At 35.4% G+C, this 25,221-nt stretch overlaps 4 protein-coding genes across 11 annotated transcripts in view; 1 reads left to right on the plus strand and 3 right to left on the minus strand.

Moving 5' to 3' along the window:
- LOC120426802 (probable beta-hexosaminidase fdl) overlaps window positions 1-15,475 on the minus strand; it is an 86,737-nt gene extending 71,262 nt beyond the window's left edge. For 2 of the 3 annotated variants that reach the window (XM_039591582.2, XM_039591583.2), the window contains exon 1: window positions 14,494-15,475. The gene's annotated coding sequence lies outside the window, so the exon portion shown is untranslated. The remainder of the gene's footprint in view (window positions 1-14,493) is intronic. The other variant, XM_039591586.2, reaches the window with a different exon arrangement.
- Window positions 15,476-18,485: 3,010 nt separating this feature from the next.
- On the plus strand, window positions 18,486-24,557 carry LOC120426800 (NADH dehydrogenase [ubiquinone] iron-sulfur protein 4, mitochondrial). The gene is made up of 4 exons (XM_039591581.2): window positions 18,486-18,645; window positions 18,767-18,920; window positions 18,980-19,155; window positions 24,276-24,557. The coding sequence occupies exons 1-4, from the start codon at window positions 18,599-18,601 to the stop codon at window positions 24,454-24,456; spliced, it is 558 nt and encodes a 185-aa protein (XP_039447515.1). The 5' UTR covers window positions 18,486-18,598; the 3' UTR covers window positions 24,457-24,557.
- LOC120426798 (uncharacterized) lies at window positions 19,163-21,177 on the minus strand. The gene is made up of 2 exons (XM_039591580.2): window positions 19,984-21,177; window positions 19,163-19,926 (listed from the first exon to the last, which is right to left on the minus strand). The coding sequence occupies exons 1-2, from the start codon at window positions 20,827-20,829 to the stop codon at window positions 19,225-19,227; spliced, it is 1,548 nt and encodes a 515-aa protein (XP_039447514.1). The 5' UTR covers window positions 20,830-21,177; the 3' UTR covers window positions 19,163-19,224.
- Window positions 24,558-24,600: 43 nt separating the features above from the next.
- LOC120426796 (uncharacterized) overlaps window positions 24,601-25,221 on the minus strand; it is a 47,135-nt gene continuing 46,514 nt past the window's right edge. For 5 of the 6 annotated variants that reach the window (XM_039591576.2, XM_039591574.2, XM_052709402.1 and 2 more), the window contains one exon: window positions 24,601-24,959. In XM_039591576.2, coding sequence (XP_039447510.1) covers window positions 24,801-24,959 — 159 coding nt within the window. In that variant the 3' untranslated portion in view covers window positions 24,601-24,800. Of the gene's footprint in view, window positions 24,960-25,185; window positions 25,215-25,221 lie in introns of all 6 variants that reach the window. The other variant, XM_052709400.1, reaches the window with a different exon arrangement.

Raw genomic sequence — 25,221 nt, forward strand, 5'->3', positions numbered from 1 at the left:
ATTTGGTAGGTTGAATATTACCTCTTTTTTAAAAGTAATATTACATAAAAAAATGTGTAAAAACGTGAACCTGATGAATATTCATCAAAAACTGATGAAAATTCATAATTTTCTGGGGTAAAATTCATCATTTTTTTCAGCCACAAAATCTGTCACCATTTCCTGATGAATATTACCATGATTTTTTTTCAGAGTGTATATAAAAGAAATTAAAAAAAAAGTCAAGGGTATCCTATTGAGACGGCTAAAACAATTAATTTGGAAATTTTTCAATTTTTGGACTGGAATTTTTGATTCTCAACCTTTCAAAAATATTTTTTCACGGGTGCTTTTCCTTTATGAAGTATTTTTAAATTACAAAAAAACAAACATTATTTGGAAAAAATGGCAAAACGTCTAAAACTTGTGAACGGTGCATTTTATCACAAAATGCGATAAGAAATTTTCGATTCCAAAACTGATTTTTCATTTAAAAATGATTTTCACAGTTCTCTTTAATCAAATAATAAAATTAAAAAAATAGAAATTTGGCAAAAATGGCTTCTTTTGACATGAGGCATGAAAAGATCTGAAAACTTAAATTTTCCTTTTTCTGTTTTTTTTTTTTTTGTTAATTGCCGCTGTATCTCAGCGGGAACCGTGGTGTAGGGTTAAGCGTGGTTGCCTCTCACCCAGTCGGCTTGGGTTCGATTCCAGACGGTCCCGGTGACATTTTTCGAGACGAGATTTGTCTGACCACGCCTTCCGTCGGACGGGGAAGCAAATGTTGGCCCCGGTCTAACCTGGAGGGTTAGGTCGTTAGCTCAGTCCAGATGTAGGAGTCGTCTCCCTGGGTCCTGTCTCGGTGGAGTCGCTGGTAGGCAGTTGGACTAACAATCCAAAGGTCGTCAGTTCGAATCCCGGGGTGGATGGAAGCTGAGGTGTAAAAAGAGGTTTGCAATTGCCTCAACAATCAAGCCAACGGACACCTAGTTTCGAGTAGGATTTTCGCAATCGAAAACGCCAAGGTAATGCTATAGAGCGAATAATTTGATTGATCTCAGCAACCAGAGGTCCAACCTTCATTATCTATTAGACAATGTTATAGCAAGTTTTCTGAACTGTTGAACATTTTGTTTTCAGAAATGGTTACCCAGGGTCACTATTTTTAAAAATCGAAAAAACTGAAAATATTCCGCTGAAATCAAATTTTTTCTTGAACACGAGGCACTTTATCAAAAAATCTGTAAAGTAGGACTTTTCAATTGCAAATTCTTAAAAACATTTTTTTTATGAGGATAATTCTCTACCAACTCAAACGAAATCGGGAAAAGTTGTCCCGACCCCTTTTCGATTTGCGTGAAACTTTGTCCTCAGAGGGGTAACTTTTGTCCCTGATCACGAATCCGAGGTCCGGTTTTTTGATATCTCGTGACGGAGGGCCGGTACGACCCCTTCCATTTTTGAACATGTGAAAAAAGAGGTGTTTTTAAATAATTTGCAGCCTGAAACGGTGATGAGATAGAAATTTGGTGTCGAAGGAACTTTTATGTGAAATTAGACGCCCGATTTGATGGCATACTCAGAATTCCGAAAAAACGTATTTTTCATCGAAAAAAACACTAAAAAAGTTTGAAAACTCTCCCATTTTCCGTTACTCGACTGTAATTTTTTTTGCAACATGCCATTTTAAGGTAAATTTAATGTATTTGTCGAATCTACATTGAACCAGATGGGTCATTCTTTCATTGAGAACAATTTTTTTCATTTTAAAATTTCGTGTTTTTTCTAACTTTGCAGGGTTATTTTTATGGCAGTGTTTTTAAAACTTTTTTAGTGTTTTTTTTTTTAGATGAAAAATACGTTTTTTCGGAATTCTGAGTACGCCATCAAATCGGGCGTCTAATTTCACATAAAAGTTCCTTCGACACCAAATTTCTATCTCATCACTGTTTCAGGCTGCAAATTTTTGAAAAACACCACTTTTTTCGCATGTTCAAAAATGAAAGGGGTCGTACCGCCCCTTCCGTCACGAGATATAAAAAAACAGAACTCGGATTCGTGATCAGGGACAAAAGTTACCCCTTGGGACAAAGTTTCACGCAAATTGAAGAGGGGTCGGGGCTACTGAGCAACTCTCTACGAAATCGAAATTTTCTGATCAATTTGGTGCCTTCGGCAAAGTTGTAGGTATTGTTGAGGACTATTGAGAAAAAAATAGGTACACGGAAAAAAATTGCAGTTTTTTAATCAACTTTTTTTTACAAAAACTCAATTTCCCAAAAAAAAATATTTTCGAGATTTTTTTTAATATGGACGAAAATCCGCAACTTTTGAACTTTAGAGAAACATGGCCAAAAAATCTGCCGCCGAGTTATAAATTTTTGAAAAAATAGTGATTTTTGGAAAAAATCGAAATTTTATACCAAAAAAAATTTACCTCAATTTTTTATGTAAAATTGAATTTGCAATCGAAAAGTACTTTACAGATTTTTTGATAAAGGGCTCCGTTTTCAAGATATAGCAACCGAAATTTTAAATGTGCGTAATATTCAATGTTAGGCCCTTTTAAAATTTTAGTCTTGATTTTAAAATTTTCAGAATATTTTTTTCAAAAAGATCGAAAAATTTCACAAATTTCGATTTTTTCCCAAAATGACTATTTTTTTCAAAAATTTCAAATCTCGAAAATAAAAAAAATGAGATTTTGAGAAATATAGTTTTTGTGAAAAACAAGTTAATTATAAAATCTGCAAAAACAACCTCCGTGTACCTTTTTTCTGAATAGTCCACATCAATACCTACAACTTTGCCGAAGACACCAAATTGATTAGAAAATTCCTTCAAAGTTACAGATCTTCAAATGTTTACGTACCATTTTTGTATGAACAGCTGCCAAAATTGATTTTTTTTTTGTCAAAGGCGCGCTTGAAAATGCATATGGGATATTTATCGTTTCAAGTTACATTCCTCAAAAAGTAAAGTGGTTACAGTGGGTGTTCAAAATGATCCCCTAAACAAGAGAAAATAAACTTTTTTTGAACCGACAATTTGGGCATTACATGGTTAAATTCATTTATCAACTCTTTTTTTCATAAAGCATGAACATAAGATCCAAATGAAGAGTAGAAATTTTGCCCATTCAAGTGCCATACATTATTGTGAGTTGCAAGGAACATAAAAAAACGAAGAGCGGAAAATGACCCGCTTTTTTTCGGTCTGAGAAGATAATAATAACGTGCAACATTTTTTTCTTTATTCATTTGCTCCCACTTCACCCTAACCAGCAGCGAGCTGTTTACTTATGTGAACGATGTGGTTTTTAGCACATTTTTTTCTATTCTATTTAGTGGAATCTATGATTGCATGACTGACTTTCCGGTGGAGTTCCAGGCCCGGTTGTCATTAGCATCCAATTATACGAGGCAGAGTACGCGAAATGTGTGAAATTTAGAAGCCAGGTGTGGGGGAGGAGGGAAAAATGAGAAGAAAAGGTGAACGACCCCCGCTGGTTGATTGACCATTTTGTTTGGTGGAGGAAGCGGGGAAAAAAATTGGTTAGAAATAAACGCTACCAAAATAAATTCTGTCACGAACATTACAAATCGGTCTCGAACGAACAGAGTTTACTGCAGTTTGAAGTTATGAAAAAACGGTTATCGCCAATGTGCTCATGCTCACAAATATAGCGGATGCAAATTCCAAAGAATTCCAACTGATACTAAATTAGTAGTGTAATTCCCCACTGCACTGATAAGTATTATTCCCTCTGAAACACTTTACAGTAACAGTGCTGTTCAAGGTCAGACAGCAGGGTAATTGCTCCCAAAATTAGAACAAGACGTCTTCAAGTCCCAGATCCGGCTCCCCCGGACCAAGTAACGGACCTTCACCGTCCCTTCCAAGTAGCCGGACGGTTTGTGGCCACCAAAGAAGAACCCGTACAAAAACAAACAACGCCACTGTTTGTGGTAAACATCAGAATGTATACCAGAGAGTGTACACCCCTCCCCTGCTGAAAATGAGGCCATATGATGCAACACTTGCAGTCGCAGCGTCTCGCACAGTCCATCAGCATTATAGTTTAGTAGAATTTTCACCCTTTTTTAGCACGAGCGCTGGATGCACACCCCACAGCCCAACCCAGAAGGCAAAACCATGTTTCCAGCGAGGAAAAAAAGGGGGGGACCCATTGAAGCGCTAAGCGTTATACATATATTTGCAGGTCTGCCGCCCCAATTGCAGTTAGTAGCCGGGTAAAAAAGAGGCGGGCAGGGTGACTGCTCATTTGCCAATTTTTAATTAGAAAGTTGAACATTGACTTGATCAAAACGACAAATACGAGGTCGTACAGTTCTTCTCATAACGAATTTAATACAAATAGGGTATATGGCCCTATTTTGGACCTACTATGCAAAGCGTCAACATATTTCGCATAGTTCTCAGGAACGGTCTAACTAATTTGGCTCGTTTCAGGATTGTTTTGTGCCTTAATTTATGCTTAACAAAGTGTACTATTGAAAATTTAAAATAATTTAACCATTTCATTGTAATAAGCATTTCGAGTAAAACATTTTTTGGATGCTTTTTGGACTTATTGAATGTATTTTGGAGACATCGCTGAACCTATTTTGGACCCACACTCTGATTGGTTGAAATTTGGACAACTCGAATTGCGGCGTGCGGCGGCAACACGCACACTTACAAAAACTCGGTTTGATAAACCAAAGGGCCTATCCACGATTATAATTTGGAAAATTTCTTTTCAGAAATTAAACAATTATGATGAAACAATGGATTTAAATTTGAAATCGTGTTTTTATTATATTGACTCCAATCTTTAGCAGGTCTCTGTCCTATTTACAATTTGCATATTCTTACGACCTAATTGTTCAAGCATTAGAACATAAAAGACAACCCGTTATTAGTCCCGCCCGTGTGGATCAATCGGACCGCGCACTGGACTCACAATCCAGAGGTCGCCGGTTCGAATCCCGCGGCGGGCGCTCTAAAATTCTTTGTGTAAATATGGGTATTCGGCGCCGTCGCTCCGTGCCATACTTTCATACACTTAGGAGCCCAGGGCGGCGAAGTCCTTGTAGATAAAAGGAAGACACTAGGGGTTGGTACTAGCAATGGTGGCTGACAGCTATAAAGTCAACTTCGTTTTTTATTAGTCACAATAAAACACCTTAACTTAAAACTAAATGAATGACAGAGATGCATTCACAATACATAACAAGTAACAATGAAAAAAGGTTCTAAATTTTACGCAGAGCTTAGGTTCAAATATTATTAAACAATCAAGAAATTTTAAAGGGAGATAATAGCTTGTAACTTGGTGTGAAACTTTCTCATCTGTCATGGTAAACTTTACAGTTGCTTGACAAAAAGTTTAACTACATGTTGCACTTTTAAAAACAATGTAATAGTTGAAAAAATCTTTGAATACCAAGGTGCCTTTGATAGTCATAGTTTGTCTTGTTAAAAGCAGATTTGAGGTTTTCAAACATTATTTTTACTTCGAACTTACCATCACTTAGGTTGATGATATAATTTTTAAGAAAATCATTTATATCAATTCTTAGTTAATTATGTTTATTAGCCTTTTAATATAATACATATAAATTATAGGAAATATTGTTAAAAATTCAGAACTTTGCCTGAAATTCGTTGAAACTAGTTTTGTTTATTAAATTATGGATTTATATTACATGTCTAACTGAATTTAAAGAATGAATCAAAAGTTTTCACATTTTATATGAAATTTGTTTTACTGGAAATGCCTTTAAATTATGAGATTTTTTTAAATTATGTTTCAAAAACAAATAATATTTAATAATCTTTATATTACTTAGGGTACGTTATCCATTAGTGGACCCCTTTCCTATAGTGGACCCTCTGTAGGGTTTTTAATGGAAAATTCAATAAAATCACAATTTCAAGAGTGTTGTTGTCTACAAATCTTTTATTTGGCATGTTCAGCATCATTTAAAACAATGTTGACTGACATAGAATCGTCCTTTTCACCAAAATAAGTGTTTTGAGTTCGACATCTGAAATCAGCCATGGCCACTAGCATTTTCACAACAAAACAGCATTTATATTTTATTATTGAATTAACCATCCAATCATTTTTTGACTGATTATTTAACTTCAGCAAGTCGAAGTAATGTAAGTTTAAGGATATTTACTCAAATAAAGCGAAGAAATGCAATTTTCTAGCAAAAATTATGGGGGTCCAATATAGGACAACGAAAATCCAAACTTTTCCAAAAGTGGACCCCTGTTAATTAAACCTTCAAAAATGATGAAAACTGTGTATTCAAGCAAAAGTTTCTCTAAAACATACAATAAATGCTAGTTGTTATCAACCTAAACGCATATTTTTTTAATTATGAGTATACATATAGCTGTTTTCATGTTAAAAGTACCAATAATGCTGAAGCCGTAAGAATTTATAATTAATCAAAACTATAGTTAATTGTACTTAACTGAAGCACCATAATTGCAGTTTGAAATGATATTTTATAATAATAAATCAATAACAAAACATTTTTTTCCAATAAACATGCGTGGTTTTATCAGCAACTGTAAACAATTCTATTGTTTAGTTTCGGTCAACCATTTATGTAATTAATATGGAAAAATTTGCATCAAGATTACTTTTTTTAAATTATTTTTATGTTTACAGTGGTTTTTGAGACGTTTTCTCTGATCTTTTTCGGAAATAAATGTGTTTAAATGTCTGTTTGGTTTTTTGTTGTTAAAAGCCAAATTTGTTAACAAAAAATATTTGTTTATGATGAAAAGTGAGCAAAATCCATCTTTTATTCATTATATCTATCATTAGACCTACACCATGCATCAAAACATCAAATATCGGTTAAATTTGGTATAAAAATAACAGTTTGCCTATAGTGGACCCGGGTCCACAATCGGATTATGGACCCGGGTCCACTATAGGAAAAGGGGGTCCACAACAGGCAAAAAAAACTTTTTTTTCAATTGGCTATTTTTCTGCTCAAAAACAAATAACTGATGAAACAAATAGTCAAAATTGTTCAAAAGACTTCAGTTTTCATTGTTTTGTACAAAGGGTTATGAAAAACTGCTTAAAATATTGAAAATTTGTGAAAAATGTGCATCGGCTCTACTAGGGGGTCCACTAATGGTTAAAATACCCTATTTTACCTTTTCCTAGTAGAAGATTGTCCGAAGAATCCGAAAATGCATTCCGTTTTACGATTCAAAATCATGTTCATTGAAAAAAATCATGACACGTTGAGAAGATGAAAATAATGCTATTTATCAACATTTTCTTAGGTATAGTTAACAAACTTTTTAAACTTTTCAAAATTTCATGAAAAGTTCTTCATGAGGTACTTTGAGCACTTCAATTTTTACTCTTCATTTTGCGGAAAAATATCAAACCTATCAAAGTCACCCCGGCTATATATCTCAAATCATAAAATTCATAATGTTAACATCCCATTAACCTCTTATGCTTATTTTTTTTTTCGAAGATTTTGTTTTTCTAGCTGGTTTGTGTTTCTAACATGATTGACACGGTAAAATTTAAAAGTGTAATTTAATTAACGCTGCCAATTGTGAAAAAAATCGTTATACCTGTATTTTTAAAAATTATATTCAGATAAATATGCAAAAATCATATAAAACTTACAAAAAATATATTTTCCATATGTATATTTCTCTGATTAGTTTGCAATACGTCTTAAAAGCCATCACGATCTCCGACACATGTTTGATTTTTTTTTCTGAACCAAATCAAATTTTGTTTGTTTTCCAGTAAAGAGCATTTAAAAGACGTGCAGATGATAATTCAAAGCATTTTTTATTTATAATTCGTAAATTGATCGAGAACTAATCGAAAAATTTATTTGTTTACAACTAGCGCTTAGGATCTTTTTAAAACAAACTCAAGATTCTTTAAATTTAATTCATACGACTTTTTCAAAAACCACTCGTTAGCGATGTTGACAGCTCCTGTCACGGTGACAGCTGACGATTTAATGAACTAGACCGTTTAGGTTTTTCAATCGTTTCCCCTTCAACACTATTTTTTTAAACTTTGCCATTTTTCGTTACTTGACTGTGAAATTTTTTGGAACATGACATTGTATGGGAAATTTAATGTACCTACTTTTCGAATCCGCATTGACCCAGAAGGGTAATTTTTTCATTTAGAACAAAAATTTTCATTTTAAAATTTCGTGTTTTTTCTAACTTTGCAGCGTTATTTTTTAGAATGTGATAATGTTCTACAAAGTTATAGACAATTACAAAAAAATTGATATATAAACATAGGGGGTTTGCTTGTAACCATCACGAGTAATTGCGATTTTACGAAAAAAAAGTTTTGAAAAAGTTGGTCGCCGTTGATCATGGCCGTTCACAGACACGGACGGCGATACAAAGAAAAACGCAAAAAGTAACTTTTTCAAAACTTATTTTCGTAAAATCGCGATTACTCGTGATCAGGGATGGAATAATCGCAAAAAAATCAATTTCGTTTGCGAACTTTCTTCACCCGCGAAAAAGAGAGGAGGCAAATCACGCAAAAGAAAATCGCTCCCGAAATTATCCAAGAAAATCAATCTGCTGATGATTTTTTGTGAATTTCCTTGTCACTTAATAATATTTATTTCACTTTGTTTACACACATTGCCCGTCTACAAAATGTAACAGGTCATTTCTCGACGTGTGACGTTACACTTGTAAGTGTAGTAGTGAAAAGGATATTCCACCGAATAATCAAGATGATAATTTTTTTAGATTCATTTTACCGATCTTTCGTGCGCAGGAGAGGAGAGCCATGCTCCTTTCGGATTTTTTCTCTTGATGAACGTCCAGAGATTTTCTTTTGATGATGATTATTCCATCGCTGCTCGTGATGTTTTTAAGCAAACCCCCTATGTTTTGTAATTGTCTGCTCTACAACTTTGTAGAACATTATTACACTCTAAAAATATACTCTTCAAAGTTAGAAAAAACAGGAAATTTATAAATGCAAAATTTTGTTCTAAATGAAAAAAATGACCCTTCTGGGTTATTTCAGATTCGAAAAGAACATTAAATGTCCCATAAAAAGACATGTTCCAAAAATTTTCACAGTCGAGTAACGAAAACTGAAAGAATTTTTAAAACTTTTTTAGTGTTTTTTTTTCGATGAAAAATACGTTTTTTCGGCATTTTGAGTACACCATCAAATCGGGCGTCTAATTGTACATAAAAGTCCCTTAGACAATAAATTTCTGACATAAAGTGAAATTAAAAATTACCAAAAAATGTTTTACCCTGTATCATTTTTTCAGTGTCCTTATCTATACCTTCAACTTTGCCGAAGACACCAAATCGATCATAAAATATCTTTTAAAGATACAGAGTTCTGAATTTTTATATATAATTTTTGTATGGACAGCTGCCAAATTTGTATGGAAAATTATATGGACAAAGTAATGATGCAAAATGGCTTCTTAGGGCATACCAAAGGCACCAAAAAAGTGTCAGCCGGATTTAAAAATACAAAAATGAAAATAAAAAAAAGCGATTTCGTAGAGAATTGCTCATTTGTTAAGATATAAACGGATTCTTAAATTTATTTTTGGTGATTTTTTAAATAAATCACGCTGGGACCCGTGGTGTAGGGGTAAGCATTGTTGCCTCACACCCAGTCGGCCTGGGTTCGATCCCAGACTTTTTCGAGACGATATTTGTCTGATAACGCCTTATATTTATTTTTGTTTATGTTTTATGCTCGACTCAATGAATAACTAAAAATTTCAATGATTTCGTTTCAGATTATGTATGATGTTAAATCTTGTGTCGATTCTGAATTTAATAAATATGGCTAGTGATTTTTCACGGCAAAATAATTGAAAATCTACTTTAACCCTTTCAGGCCTGATGACCCAAATATCAAATTTACCAAAACTAGCCTATAAATTTCGTTTGGTCATAAGAATCATTTTTCCATCATCAACTTTTTTTAATTCAGGCCTGGAAGGGTTAAATAATTGCAAAAAGTTTTTGTTTTAGAATAATTGTACAAGAAAGTTGCTCCTGACCAGGGTTACCAGGTCGAAATTTGAAAAATCTGGCAAAGTATCGAATAAAATCTGGCAAAATCTGGCAGACGGAAATCTAACAATTCGGAGTGGTGAAGGGGAGGGAGGGTATAAATAAATCCAAAAGTTTGTAGAATTCAGATGGTTTTACTGGTTGTATGGGCGTCAATATTTTTAAAAGATAGGCCCTGTTTATATACAACAACTTTCCAGAAGACACCATTTACCTAGGATGCACTTGAAACGAGTTAGAAATAAGTGTCGTACTCATATTAGGTAAATGTACTGCCAGTGTTGTCAGGAAATATAATTTTCCTGACTTATTTTCCAATCGGACTTTTGAAAACGCTATATCTTTTTTCAGAAGAGAGATAGAACCATACCTTCTTAGAGAAAGTTTTAGAGGACAATCAGTGCTACACTCCTACGGTATTGGTTTTAAAATTGAGTGAAACCTGAAAATTATAAAAATCAAAATACTCAGGGTGACCACTCAAGTCGGGAAATCGGGAAAGTCGGGAAAAAGTCGGGAATTCGCCTAAATCCGCCAAAAAATCGGGAAAAGTCGGGAATTTATGAATTTTTGTCATAAAGTCGGGAAAAGTCGGGAATTTTGAGCATACTTGTTTGAAAATTATTTTTTAACTCTTGAATTATTTTGTAATATTTTGTACAATTTTCAAATTGAATTCACTGATTTCTGCTATAGTAACTTACTTTAAATTCAAGGTTCTTTTCACTATTTCAATAAATTTGAGGCATTCAAAATCTTAATGAATATTGGGGTCTTTGACACAGATTTTCATAATATTTTTTATGAATCAAATGATCGCTATTAATTTTTGTTCATCAAACAAGAGGTAAAGTTAATGAAAAACTGATATAAAAATAGAGCCTTAGAATTATGATTCTATTTAATTTTGTCACATAATTGAATATTTGAAAACAGATTCTAACTTGAGTTTGGCAATGGTTTTTTTTGTAAATATTTTTAATTGTTTAACTAAATTCATTTAGTAATTTAAAATTTGTTTTTTTTCCGAATGTTGCCATTGAACTTTTTTTTGTGAGTATGGGTAAATTACCTACCATAGATAAAGCTTGAAGTGGGTCTCGTGGCGCAGGGGTAGCGGCTTCGGCTGCCGATCCCGATGATGCTATGAGACGCGGGTTCGATTCCCGCCTTATCCACTGAGCTTCTATCGGATGGTGAAGTAAAACGTCGGTCCCGGTTTCTCCTGTCTCGTCAGAGGCGCTGGAGCAGAAATCCCACGTTAGAGGAAGGCCATGCCCCGGGGGGCCTAGTGCCAATAGTTTCGTTTCGTTTAGATAAAGCTTATTTTTAGTTTTCGGAAAACTTCAATATCGAATAAAATCCAAAATTGAAAAACTTTTTTCGTTTTGAAAACATAAATAATATATTGAAATTGCAAAAAAATAACAATAATCCAAGAAATTTTCAGTTCTTGCAATTTAAAAAAAATTGTCTTCAAACATTTTGCTTAAAATAAGTGGGAAAATATAAAATCATATCAAACTGAATTATCATTGAAAAAAAACAGTTAAATACTGACCATTAGATAAATTAACATTGATTAGAAAATTCAATATCAAAAATTACAAAATTAAAAAGGGAACTTGGCAAAAACGTTTTTTTATGCATTCCTTGACATTTTTCTAAATCCTTTGATTGAATAATAACAGCAGTCATGTTTTAATCATTCTTTGTTTAAAAATAATGATGAAGTTTAAAAAAAATTGGAACGCTATTTTAAGTTCAGTTATATTTAACTTTGTGTCATTTCCAGTTGAAACGAAGTATCAAAAACTATACGTTTGCCAATTTAAAAGATAACATGGAAGTTATAAGTATTGTTGAACTTTCGATTATTTTTTCAAAGATTAATTGTTTGTGTTTCTACTCTGAATCATAAATAATGAAATTCAATTTTTGAAGTTTTTTTTATTTGTTGTTTAGTTTCTGTATTTACAAAAAAATGTTTTTTTGCCTATGTTTAGATTTTTTTTTTAAATCCATTGAGATTTTTTTTTCGGTGGTTAATATTGACTGTTCTTATAGAAAGTTGTTTGTGTGAAATCATTCTTTAGATAAGAAATGCCTATTATTTGAGCATTCTGGAAAAGTCTGAAAAAAAAAGTCGGGAAAAAGTCGGGAATTTGAAAATGAAATTTTAGTGGTTTTCCCATACTAAATTCCATACAAAATTGAATCGCTTTGCGCAAAGTGTGGGCTGAACCAATCGCTCCCAAATTTTGGGGGGTTGTTCATGGACCCAAAAGGGACCGAAAAAACTTTGTTCTGAAAAATCGATCATGTCGAGTCATCCTAATGGGCAAAAAAATGATAAGTTACATTATCTCTAAGGAAAACACAATCAATTTTATTTTATTTGCAATAAAATTCATTCATTTTAATCAAAAAGTTGTACAAAAATGGCTTAAAGTAAAAAATCTGGCAAAATCTGTCAATATCTGGCACAGAGAAGGGCGAATCTTTATTCTGGCAGACACTTGAAAAATCTGGCATTCCCAGATTTATCTGGCAACCTGGCAACCCTGCTCCTGACACAAAATATTCTTTGCAATAAAATATTAAAAGGTTGAGGCAAAATTCCAATTAGGGAAAATATACCCATTTTAAGCCTAATAAGCGGTCGTGTTTGAATGATGCTGAATAATCTGGAGTGTTCCTTGAAATTTACTAAAATCAAGTACACTAGCAAGTAGAGCAGCTTTTTGTGAACATTGCTGTTAATTTTGACTTTTACTAAAAGTTGTTCTGTTGTTCATCAAGCATTAAAAAAATATTTCCCAAGTGTATTCTAATCTGCCGATAATACACTGGGCCACGCCCATTTTTCTTTTTTCAGCATAGTTCTTTTGCTTTCTTCTGCCTGCGCTCTTTTGTGTCTGTGCGTGGCATAGAGATCTCCACGGTTTCTCTCACGCACACCACGATTATGTATTGGTATTTGTATTTAAAGTATTGTTTTGGTTTTTATCGATTGTGGTTGGCTGAATTCCAAGCAGCTGATTTTGTTTACACTATTTTTACGCAGACATAGGCAAATTGAGTAGACCAATCGTCTGTAAAAACCAGCTGTTTACCACGTGCTCGTGGTATAACAAAGAACACAGCTGATTTTGACAGACGAATCATTATACTCGATTTGCCTATGTCTGCGTGTACATTTTGTTACAAACTAATACACTCTCACGCGTGGATATCTCTATGTATAGAGAAAGTTTCCTGGTATCACTGGCTCACTCTAACAGAGTTATCTACGTGTGCATGTATTGCGTGTTTGTACACGAAGGGTTTTTAGGTTAAAATTTGTACCCGCCAGCAAAAACAAATGGTAAGATAGTGTGCGTGAGATCGGGCTTAGATAGCTCTACAGGCGCTGCTGGCGGTGTTGGTGGCCACACTTTGCTCTTTTTTTGCTTTCGCTTCTTGCTCGGGTTTCGTCAGCCTTCGATTTAAATAGGTATAAACGTCAAGTGACTCGGCGCGTTAGTTTTTTCGATAGCGCTTGCTAATTTATTGCTTTTTTCGGGATTATTTTTCAATTGAGTGACTAACTAATGTGCAAAAGAACATGTTGCCGGTAGTTGGAAGCAATTTCATGTCATGAGCGCTTTGAAAACGTATTGAATTTGATCTTTTTGGCCAGTAAATGGCATAAATGAGAGTGCTGCTGGTATGTTTATGGCCATATAAACAAAATTATAAACAAAAATAACCGAGATCTTAAAAAAATTAACATTGTTTTTGGAATTTTGTAATGACCAATTTCTTTAAAAATGAGTTTGTCATGCAATTTTTTACAGCTCTTCATTAAATTTAGAAAAACTTCTCCGAAGACACCATATTTTTAGCCCTTTTTGCTAAAAAATGTGTAGCTTCCGATAATGTTTCGGAATGAAAATGTTTTATAAGTTTCAGCGATTTTGGCCAAAAGCTAAAATTTACTCAAACCTGAAAAATCATTTTCCCTTACTGTTCGGAGCAAAATCGAGGTTTTTACGTTTTTCAACATTACACGTAACTGGGTCAACCAAATTGGATAAAATTTTAATGTTTATAAGCTAACATTCTGTACAAACTAATGCCGATTGAAAAAGGTTGAATACTAAAATGGTTAATGTTTTACCCAAAAAGAATGTAGACCAGAACATTCGTGTTGAGTGCACTTCTGCGCTGATATAAGAATATAAGACAACTCAACCAAGTCGCCACCCTGCCCAACCCTATCACACCATAAACCGGAAAACCCTTTAGGCGCGACGCCACCCCCGCCGTCGACGGAGCCGTTCGTCCTCCCCACAAATCGCCCCCTTCCTCAACATTCTCGCCCACAATCGGACAACAAAATATTGATTTAATAACCCCATTTTTACCTACCTTCTGAGACCGCTGAATCTGCCACAACACTCCTTCCGAATCAAGATTCTTCAGCAGCAGCCACTCTTAAATTTCACCAGCTCCGTCGGTTTTCGGTCTGCTGGTTCCTTTCTTTTTTTTTGTTTCTTCTCTCGAGATGAATCTCCCCTGAGTCAGCTTTTTCAGCTCCCCGTCGAATCGTGGCCAAAAACCGATGCTGCTGCTGCGGTTTGGCGTCAAAAATTCAATCCTTTCCAAACGCAATTAATTATGGATACTTTTACTGGCTTTACTCTGACCTTTTTTCGGTTTCTTCTTCGACCGACTTTTTATTCCTCCTTAAAGAGGGGGGGGGACACTTCACTTGGGGACACACGACGACGCTATTGGCCTTTTTCCCTGTTGAGATGGGGAGGACGAAGGGGGACACTCTCTAAATTTGCTCTTTTTCCCTGATACAATTCTTGAAATTTTCTTTTTGCTGCTAATCCCCGCGTCCAAGGACACTTCCCAACAGAACACCAAGCTCTCCTCGGTCAATCACGGCTTCCCTGATTCGCCAATCCGTATTTTACCCCGTTGCATAAAACGATTCGCTTCTCTTTGATGATGCAAAATTTGCTTTCTTGTGTAACACACGGTTCGGGCGCGACAACTGGGACGGAACGCGGCCACTACGACCTACTTCAGGCAACTGCAACACTGCCAGCAGTCCGGGACGTTCCCAGAATTCCTCCAGGGGACCACTTACTCCTACGGAAGAATCGATGCCACACAGAACAACAACAACAAGCACACAAAGTTTGACACTCTGGCTGCTGCCAGGCACTTGCCAGTGGGGGCTTCTCCGTGGCCACAGTCACTAGCTCTGTCACACGCAAGAGAGAATCGACGACGACGACGGCGAGCGCGACCCAAAAATAAAGCAAGAAAGCAAAAAACGCGGTGCGCGGATTCGGGCGACGATGACGGGGTGATGGAGGAGAGAACCTGCGAGTTGTTCGAGCGGAAAAAAGGTAAACATTGCGGGAAACTCGCGCAAAGCGAAACGTCAGATTTTGTGTTTTGGTGTGGGTGGAGGTGTTTTTAGTACAAAATGTTTGATTTGTTTTATTAGGGTGATTAAGTGAAACCCACAAGTGTTTTGCGATATGAAGGGCATGTATTTCCATCGAGCACCTAATGTTGTTAAAAGGTTTAAAGGTATTCAAGCAAACAAATTTCTTTTAAACAATTTTGCATGCAAAATTAGTTTTTTAATAACTAAGGATCGACAAATGAGATGGAAGTAGGTCCAAATCATTAAACTGACAGACATACGAGAAAATCCAGTATCAACAATTCTTTTTTAAAGTCCAATGATGCCGATGCAAATATTTTTCAAAGTTTTTGTCCCTCGGCTCTGTCCGGGGTCAAGGGAGTTCAAAAAAATAAAAAAATATAAATGAGGTCCTAAAGCCCCTTGTAAATTTTAATGTACATCGGTTAAAAACACGATTGAAAACCATTTCTGATCACCTTTTCTCATTTTAATGCAAAAAATAAAATGACAAGGCAACATTTTTTCGATGGGGTAACTACACGCAGAAAAACAAGGCATATTTGAATCAACAAAACGTTTTGTTGATTTGAAAATCAAGAACTTTTTCAAAACAACGAAAGATGTTTGTGGAATATAGAAAATCAATGTTTGCTTCAACGCAAAATCGCCGTTGATTATATTCAACAAAAATTTTGTTGAATCTAACCTCGTACAGGCTGATCGTACATTTTTTTTTTCTGCGTGTAGGGTCCTCTTGGAACGAGCTGTCAATTAGGACCATATCTTTCAAGAAGGATCGCGAAGTTAATTTTTCAAAATTGATTTAAAAATTCATTTTAAATCCTTTGCGGTCGTACAAAGGGTCATTTTACAAAGAAAAATAAGCTTTATCGCTCTGAACAATAATATCCCAAATTTAAGCTTCATTTTAGGACCCAATTTTGAAATATCAAGCCATATAGTTTCAACATTTGAATGAAAAAAGTTTTGCAATCATGTGTTTTCAAAAAAATAAGATTTGACAAAAATAAAAAAATAGAGAAAAAAAAATTGCCGATAATAAATATCGAAAATTTTCGAAAATTCTAAAGATTTCAAAATCAACCCAAACATGCTAGAAATGATTCTAAACGCAAGGGGATGCATTTAAATTGTTTTCAGCTGATTCCACTTATATTTATATTGAAATTTTGAAGTTTTTTGAAAAAAACTATAAATATTGTTTTGTCCCTGGTATTGTACCCTGATTTTTCGGGCCATCTTTGAAGGGGGAAACACCTGATGATAGCTTTATCGCTGTAAACAATAATATCAGCAATCTAAGCTTCATTTTAGGACCCAATTGGATTAAAAACCCATTCTTAATCCTTTGCGGTCGTGCAAAGGATCATTGTGCTCAAAAAAATAAACTTGATTGTTTTGCCTTCCTCACTGAGGTAAGGCTTAATCCTGCTCTAAAATTGAACTTTTTATTTTTAGCCCGAAAACCCACCTTGATGTATACATATCGACTCAGAATCGAAAACTGAACAAATGTCTGTGTGTATGTGTGTGTGTATGTGTGTGTGTATGTGTGTATGTATGTGTGTGTGTGTATGTGTGTGTGTGTGTGTGTATGTGACCAATAATGTCACGCAGTTTTCTCAGCAATGTACTTTTTTGTAGCTGGATTTCACTTAAATGCATGTAAACAATGATCGGATAGATCATCCGACCCATCGTTGGTTAGGTAACCGAAAGACCTTTCCAACGAGTCTAAAACATTGAAGATCTGGCTACCCTGTCTCGAGTTCTGACCACTTAAGTGACATTAATGTACTTTTTAGAAGCTGGATCTCACTTAAATGTATGTATACAATGTCCGGATCCACCATCCAACCCATCGTTGGTTAGGTAATCGAAAGACCTTTCCAACGAGTCTTAAACATTGAAGATCTGGCAACCCTGTCTCGAGTTCTGACCACTTAAGTGATATTTACGTACTTTTTTGTAGCCGGATCTCACTTAAATGTATGTAAACAATGTCCGGATCCATCATCCAACCCATCGTTGATATGTGATATGTGTGTTTTTTGTAATCCGGAACATAACGAAATCAGACGAAAATTGTGTCCAAACCCATCATATCACATATCACCCATTGTTGGAAAAGAGTGAGGAAGGCACCAACCACATAGGTGGATTAAGTTAGTTTTTGAATAATAATATCACAAATTTAAGCTATGTTTTAGGACCCAATTTAAAAGGAAAATAATAATTTCATGATTCGGTTATCCCTAGGTTATTGTTTTTTTTTTCAAATATTTGAATCTGTTTATTTTAAAATCCATATTTTTATTTCAGATTTATTTTATTAAATTTTTTATTAAACTATATCAATCTATTTCATTTTTGAGTTTTAAAAAAATATATATTTTAACCTTTGAAGGATTTTGTTTTTAATCATAATCGTTACTTTTTGAATTTTTTAATGATTGTTGTTTTTAATCTCTTCATTTTAGTTTTTTATTATGTGTTATTTTTGAATTACATAATTTGTAATATAAAAAAAAAAATTTTTGATTTATTTCTGTTTTTTTTTATTAAAACTTTCATCAAATCTGTACTGCCTCTTTTAGCATGAATGCCCCATATGCATTTACACGAATTTAAGGCGATGTTATCACAAAAGATATTTTTTACAATTGTTTCAATTATTAAAAGTTTGTTTGCTTTTAGGTGAAAGTTTCGTACTTTTGACTGAAATTAACCAATACGTACTTTTAATTAAACTAAACACATATGAATCGTTTATAATTAGGTGGAAATAAAAAGGTGTTTTGGTGAATATTTTGAAAAATATTTAAAAAAACGCAAAAACAATCGTCTTTCCATTTGTGATCTGTGCTCTGCTCTCATTTAGTACAAGTTTGTTCTAAAACTTGCACGCAAGTTCATTGTTTTGGTTAGCACAAATTAACAGTGTACCGTAATCATTTGACGTTTTCGTTCCGATCCGTTCGCGAAAGAGTGCGCGAGCAGTTTTCAGCCAGATATCGCTCTCCCTAAAATCGGATTTATTCCGTTCTTTTGCGGCCCCCAACCATGAGCCTCATCCTCAGAACTGTGTCCCGCGGGGCAGTGTCCCAGTGGTAAGTTCCTGCGCAAATTGCAAGCCCTGAGGGTTTAGTTAAAAGCGTTCAAATCATTCCACCGTCGAACGCCGATGGTTGTGTAATCGAAATTTTGATAGTCTTTTGTTTTCCCCTGCAGGGCACGAGCATCGTTCTCGACCTCGTCGGTGGCGCTGAAGGATCCGCGCGCCCACAAGGAGGCACCGTACGTGGACGCCAACCTGATCATCGCCGACGAGACGGAACGCCGCGAGAAGGAGAAGGCATCGCTGACCATCTCGGTGCCGACCAAGGTGGGCGCGGGAATCGCGGTCCAAGTTGGGTTGTTGCTAACTTTGAATTTGTCTTGTAGGTTGACCTGAGTCCCATCAGTGGCATTCCGACGGAGCATGTGAAGGAGCGCCGCGTGCGGATCTTTGTTCCGTCCAAGAATGCTATGCAGAGTGGAACCGACAACATCCAGCACTGGAGCATTGAGTTCGATACGCGCGAACGCTGGGAGAACCCGCTGATGGGGTGGTCCTCGAGGTGAGTTTTGGGATTTTTGGTTGAGGGATTGTGCTCATATTTTTTACAGTTAAGATATGTATTTTTTTCTTAATCATTAAACTGCACCAAAGTTTTGCTAGCAATATAATTTGAATGCCACGGGTTGTTCACCTGACACCAGGGTGTAAAATGATCCAGCAGCTTCTTGCGGGCACGTTCCGACAGTTCCCCAAACACGTCAAAGTCCAGCTGGCGCAGATGTTGGCCGTGGTGGTTGATGATGTGGTCCACGGACTGCTCGCTTACGTTGCAATGGAGGGACAGTCGCTTCAGGGTCTTCAGACTTTGGCAGAGCTTGAGCACGACACCGTCGTTGACGCACCAAACGTGCTTGAGCTCCAGCTGTTCCAGGTTTGGACAGAGCTGGAACAGTTGAAACAGCACTCGGCGAGGGATAGTAAGCAGGTGCATCTGCAGCTTGCGCAGGGAGGCAAAGTTTTGCTCACACACGTACGCGAGGCTCATGCCGTTGCCGATGGTCACTCCGCCAAGGCTCAACGTACGTAAGCCGGAACAGCTGAGCAGATAGTCGGTGAGACTATTGTCCATTGGTTGGATCGAAATCAGACGGAGTTCTTCTACACTTGTGAGCTTACAATGTTCAAAGTGAACTCTGCTGTCGGAACAGCCCGAAACTTCCAAGTACCTTAGCGTTGGCATTTGGGCTGTGCGAAGGATAGCCTTGTAAGCTCTCACATTGACCCGAAGACGGGTGAGCTTGAGCTGGCGAAATTCTGCTTGGCTCAGGAACTGTTGGAAGAATGTTATGATTATTGAATTATTCCGTTATTTAAACTTTATACAAACCATAATCGAATCCGAGTCAACACTGAGATCCGTAATGTATCGTTGGGCTTGGAAAAAGAATCCAAACACGACGCTGTTGTACTTCGTCAGACTTAGAATCGCAACCCGGTGCAACCTCAGCTGCTTCAGCATCGAAAGCGCTCTCAACAGCTTATTGGTCGCATCAAATTTAATCCCTTCGAGCGTGCTCTCCAAAGTCTCAATCATCCTCAGCACCGCTTTCTTATTCCAAACTCCACTCACGGCCAAGTTCTTCACCCGAGGACAAACTTTGCCGAGCAAATCCAGCAAATTGTCCGGAACCGCCGTCGCACGCTCGTCGGAACGATCGTTCTGCAACGCCAGCGTCTCCAGCTGCTCCATCCGAAAATCAACCCACTCCACCGCATACCCCTCCAAATAGTACACCTGAATCAACGCCAGCGCCTTCAAGCTCCCACAGCCCCGCAACATCCCGAAAAGTGTCCCCAGCGAAACCCCGCAGCAATTAACCTCGAGACTAACCAACCCCTGCCCAAACGAACCCCACCAATGGTGCACCGCCAAAATCTCGCAACACCCCAACTCGGCGTGCCCAGCCGGAAGAACCACCGGACGGTACCCCCCGTCCATCGCCTTCACTCCGCAAAAGTCCACCCGGAAGCGGTCCCGCAGCGAGCGACTGCCATCGACGACCCGCTTCCACGTTCGGCAGGTTCGGCGAACGTTCAGCAGCTCTGCTACATCCAGATGGGTGAAGATCGCGGTCCAAAGCTCCGCCGGAACGATCGCGGTCAAATCCGGCTCGGAGTGGCATTGATTACAGGGCTTTTGAGCGCACAATTTACACAAACGGGGGGAATCCATGTTGGATTTGAGATTGATGGCCAATAACAAGCAGATAGGAGCGATAAATGAATCGTAGTTGAACAGAACAATAGGATGGACATTAGGGTGGCTCCAGATTTGTTCGACAATGTAAATTTCCGAATAATTTGCTACATGACTTACTCCAATAAAACAATAATAATATAAATTAAGAAATCTTTGAAAATGATTCAATTAATTTTCGGTTAGAATATCAACAAAAATATATTTAAAAAAAATATTTTCGAACAGGTCAGAGGTTTCTGTCTAAAAAATCCAAAAAAGATTCACAATTTTTAAATCACGCCTGTTAAAAAACAATCGGGCAAATAAGTTTTTTAGTTAAGTTTGATTTAAAAAATAGGTTTGTTGATAGTTTTCCAATAGTTTTATTAATTAATATTTGGATTTAATTTTTTTTGTTTTTTTTTTTAATATTTTGATATTTTGAATGTTTTTTTTTTAAATCAAAAGTTATGAGCTACAGAATTTCAAATTTTAAAATGAGAGGATTTTAAATTTTTAGAATACAGTAGTTGTTCGGTAACTGGGCTGAGAACGTAGCCCAGTCACCGAATGCTGCTCGCTAACAGGGCTGAACAAAAAATAACGAGGGGACCACCGATGCCTAATATTTTCCTGATGAAAAATAAAAGATACTCAAATTTATTTACAATGCTTACTTTTCATATTTCTTTAATTGTGACTTGAAATTAAATACATGTTTGAAAAAAGTATTTTTTATTTGTTGAACAGGCTTTTGGCATCCATTAACCCCTCGGTCATTTCGGTTTGTTTTGGTTTTTTGACGTTTGTCTGCTTTTTAACTGGGCTACAGCCCAGTTATCGAGCGCCAAGTTACCGAACAACTACTGTACCACGAGTTTTTTTTTAATTTTTTTGATTTTTAATTTTTGAATGTTGTTTTTGATTTTTGTGTTCCAGAATTTTCAAATTTTGAAATCTGCAGATTTTAAGTTTTTGAATTGTTGTATTTTAAATTATTAAACTACTTAATTTTGGCATGTTTGATTCTAAATTTTTTTGATTTTAGAATTTTTAATGCTCTTATGTTTTTTTTTTTATTTTAAGTTATTTTCGAAAACTTTTTTATTTCTGTATTCTTAAATTTTTCAATTTCTCAATTTCTAATTTTATAATGTTCTGAATTTTTCCTTTTTTTGAATTTATAATTTTTGTTTTACAGAATTTTCAAACTTTCAATCTGCGAGCTTAATTTTTTTAATGCAGGTTTTAATTTTTAAAATCTTTCAGAATTTAAATTTTGGTAAATTTTATAATTTGTTAAATTTTTTTGTTTTAGAATTTCTTAGTTTTTAAATTTTGGAATTTCCTAATTTTAAAATTTTCAGGTTTTGATTTTCTAAACATTTTTAATTTACAGATTTTTTTTATTTTTGAAACTGCGGATTTAATATTTTTAATACCTTTATTTTTTGATTTTTGAATCCTGTAATTTCTTAATTTTAGATGTTTTTTTTTCAATGTTTTTTGTCCTTTTTTTTAGTTTGGAGTTTTAAAATTTTAAATTTTGGAATTTCTGAATTTTTAAATTTAGAAAATTATAATTTTTGTATTTTTTTCTAATTTGCTCGTTAGTTCGTCTCCCTGGGTCCTGTTTCGATGGAGTCGCTGATAGGCAGTTGGACTCACAATCCAAAGGTCGTCAGTTCGAATCCCGGGGTGGATGGAAGCTTATCCACTCGAGAACGCCAAGGCAATGCTGTAGAGCTAACAATTTATATATTATTTATTTATTTTAATTTGATATTTTTGAGTTTCATGATTTAAAAAGTTTTTACTCGTTTTTTTTTTTAATTTTTGAGCTTCTGAATTTTTAAATATTAGATTTTTCAATGCTTGGTTTTATTTTCTTCCGGTTTTTTTTTAATTTGTATTATTTTTAATTTTTGAATTTATTTTTTTATTTTTTTTTATTCTAAATTGCTGAATGTTTTCTTGTATTTTTTCAATTTCAAAATAAGGCTGGTACAAATTTTATTGAAAGTTTTTGTCTTCAAAGCTTTAAGTACAATCAGCTGAAATCAATTTAAAATGCATTTTCCTGCGATTAGAATTATTTTTAGCATGTTTGGGTTGATTTTAAAATCTTTTTGAATTTTTGAAAATTTTTAATGTTTATGTTTTTTTTCGCTAAAATTTTTGTTTTCGACAAATCTTTCATTTTTGAAAATTAATGATTGCAAAACAAGTGAACTAGTGTAAAATACATTTAAAAACACTTTTTCCATGCAAATGCTGAAACTATGGCTTGTTATTTCTTTTATTTTTTTGTCCAGAATTTTTAAATTTTGAAAATTACGGATTTTACATTAATGTCTCCTTGAAAAAAATGTCACTTCGGATACTGTAAACTGGGGTCAATCGGGACATATGGGGCGAATTGGGACAGCAGTTTTAACCATGTTGGAGCACAATATTTTGATTTTTCTGGTTGGTTTCGGTTAGAACAGACTCAGGCCAACAAAATGTGTACCTACATCCATTTCCAAATTTAAAAGCTTAAAGTGCTCTAAAAACTGCTGTCCCTATTCAGACTGTAGTTCCGATTCACCCCAGATTATGGTAATCAACATGCGATTTTTTTCGATTTCTTGTTTTTGGTTGTTGAGCTTGAAATGCTCTACTCTGCCTCTGATCGCATAATTGTCCCATATGCATTTTCATCGCTTTTGAGTTATCGTTGCAGTTTTGTTCAGAATCGCGAGATCTTTCAGAAAAGCCTATAACATCCAGTACTTCGTTCTAGAAATCAGGAGGAAATCGAGTTTTTTCGTGAAAAATTAACACGTAACCTTATGTGTGGGACGAACTTCAAATGCGTTTATCTCAGCTTGCTGTTTTTTTATGTGAACATGGGCAGTATAGTGATTTAGAATTTTTAAACTCAATATGGCGGCCAAAATGGCGGTGTTGAAATACTGAGAAATTGTATTCGATATGCTAGAAAGCAATCTACAACTCAAATTTGACTAAAATTGGGTCACAAAACTCGAATTTAATGTTAAAAGCAAGAAAACAAAAAATACGAAAACGGTATTTTTTTGTTCATGATTCGATTATCCCCCGTCCCATAAAAACCTTCGGATAATTGAGTCTGGACTGTATTGAGTATGTAATTTAGTAATTTTATTTTAAAATTTTGGAATTTCTGAATTTAATCATGAATTTTTGAATGCTAATTTTTTTTTAATCTGCGGATTTAATTTTTTTAATACTTGTATTTTTAAATTAATAAATTTTAAAATTGCTTAACGTTTGTAATTTTCAATAAAATAAGCTCAAATTGACCTGATAGAAATGAAAAATAAATAATAAAATAATTATACCTAAATAAATGCATTCGAGTGCTAACTATTTATATCAACAACATTAATTTCATTTTTTTTCTCCAACCTTACTAGCGGCGACCCCCTGTCCAACATGCGCGTCGACTTCGGGTCGGCCGAGGAGGCCATCTCGCACTGCGAACGGAACGGCTGGCGGTGGTTCGTGGACCAGCCCCAGGCCGAGAAGAAGGCCCGCGTCAAGAACTACGGCATCAACTTTGCGTGGAACAAGCGCACCCGCGTCTCTACCAAGTAAGGGGAATGATGGTGCGAAAGTGGTTAGCGAAAAAGTGGGAGGAATAAATCGTTGTTTGTAACATACACTGCTTGGTGATTAAAAATTATGAAAATTGTGAATGATTTCTTTTCTCAGCAAATAAAACGAAATAGTCCCTATAAATTTAAATTGAACTTTTGTAATATATTTAACCGATGTTTTCCCTTATCAAAAAAAAAGAAGTAAAGTAAAAGTCACTGTCATACAGTCTAAACCCGGTTATTGCTTACGAAGATAGTTTTTGTGATATGTTTTTTTATGGATGGAGTAGAGGATTGGACGGTTTTTAAGTTTGCGAGTCAACAACCCAACGCCCATAGTTGTTAATTGTGGTGGTCCTGATGATGCTGTTGCTGCTGCTGCTGATGCCCTTGGTTATCCATCTGAAGCTGCTCGAGCTGCAGTTGCTTCCGGATGGCGCCAAGCTGGGTTAGCACCCTCGGGGATTCCGCGGATACTTTGGTGCGCTCCACAGCGGGAACCTGAAAAAGGTAAGAAACAGGAAAGTTGAAGATTTTCTAATAAATGTTTTGTTATTAAAGAGGTTTTTTTTTTGTGGCATGCACTAGTTTGTGACCAAGAAAGGGGATTTCAACCAAAGAATCAGAGTTGTATTTACATTGAGTTATTGATTTCTCAAAGATAGATAGCTTTGGATAGGTGTGTTTCAAAATAGTATTATAGTGAGACTCGGACCATCTAACTTACCAGGAAATTTTCTCTTACAGAAAATTCAGCTGCGTA

The sequence above is a fragment of the Culex pipiens genome, chromosome 3 (assembly GCF_016801865.2).
Source record: "Culex pipiens pallens isolate TS chromosome 3, TS_CPP_V2, whole genome shotgun sequence".
In the NCBI taxonomy this organism is placed as follows: domain Eukaryota; kingdom Metazoa; phylum Arthropoda; class Insecta; order Diptera; family Culicidae; genus Culex; species Culex pipiens.

Excerpts from the sequence above, each read along its gene's own strand:
- LOC120426800 (XM_039591581.2), top strand. The coding sequence starts at position 18,599 with ATGAGCCTCATCCTCAGAACTGTGTCCCGCGGGGCAGTGTCCCAGTG. Across the intron at positions 18,921-18,979 it reads CCATCTCGGTGCCGACCAAG|GTTGACCTGAGTCCCATCAG; the intron begins GTGGGCGCGGGA and ends TTTGTCTTGTAG. Across the intron at positions 19,156-24,275 it reads CTGATGGGGTGGTCCTCGAG|CGGCGACCCCCTGTCCAACA; the intron begins GTGAGTTTTGGG and ends CAACCTTACTAG.
- LOC120426798 (XM_039591580.2), bottom strand. The coding sequence starts at position 20,829 with ATGGATTCCCCCCGTTTGTGTAAATTGTGCGCTCAAAAGCCCTGTAAT. Across the intron at positions 19,927-19,983 it reads TTGACTCGGATTCGATTATG|TTCCTGAGCCAAGCAGAATT; the intron begins GTTTGTATAAAG and ends TTCTTCCAACAG.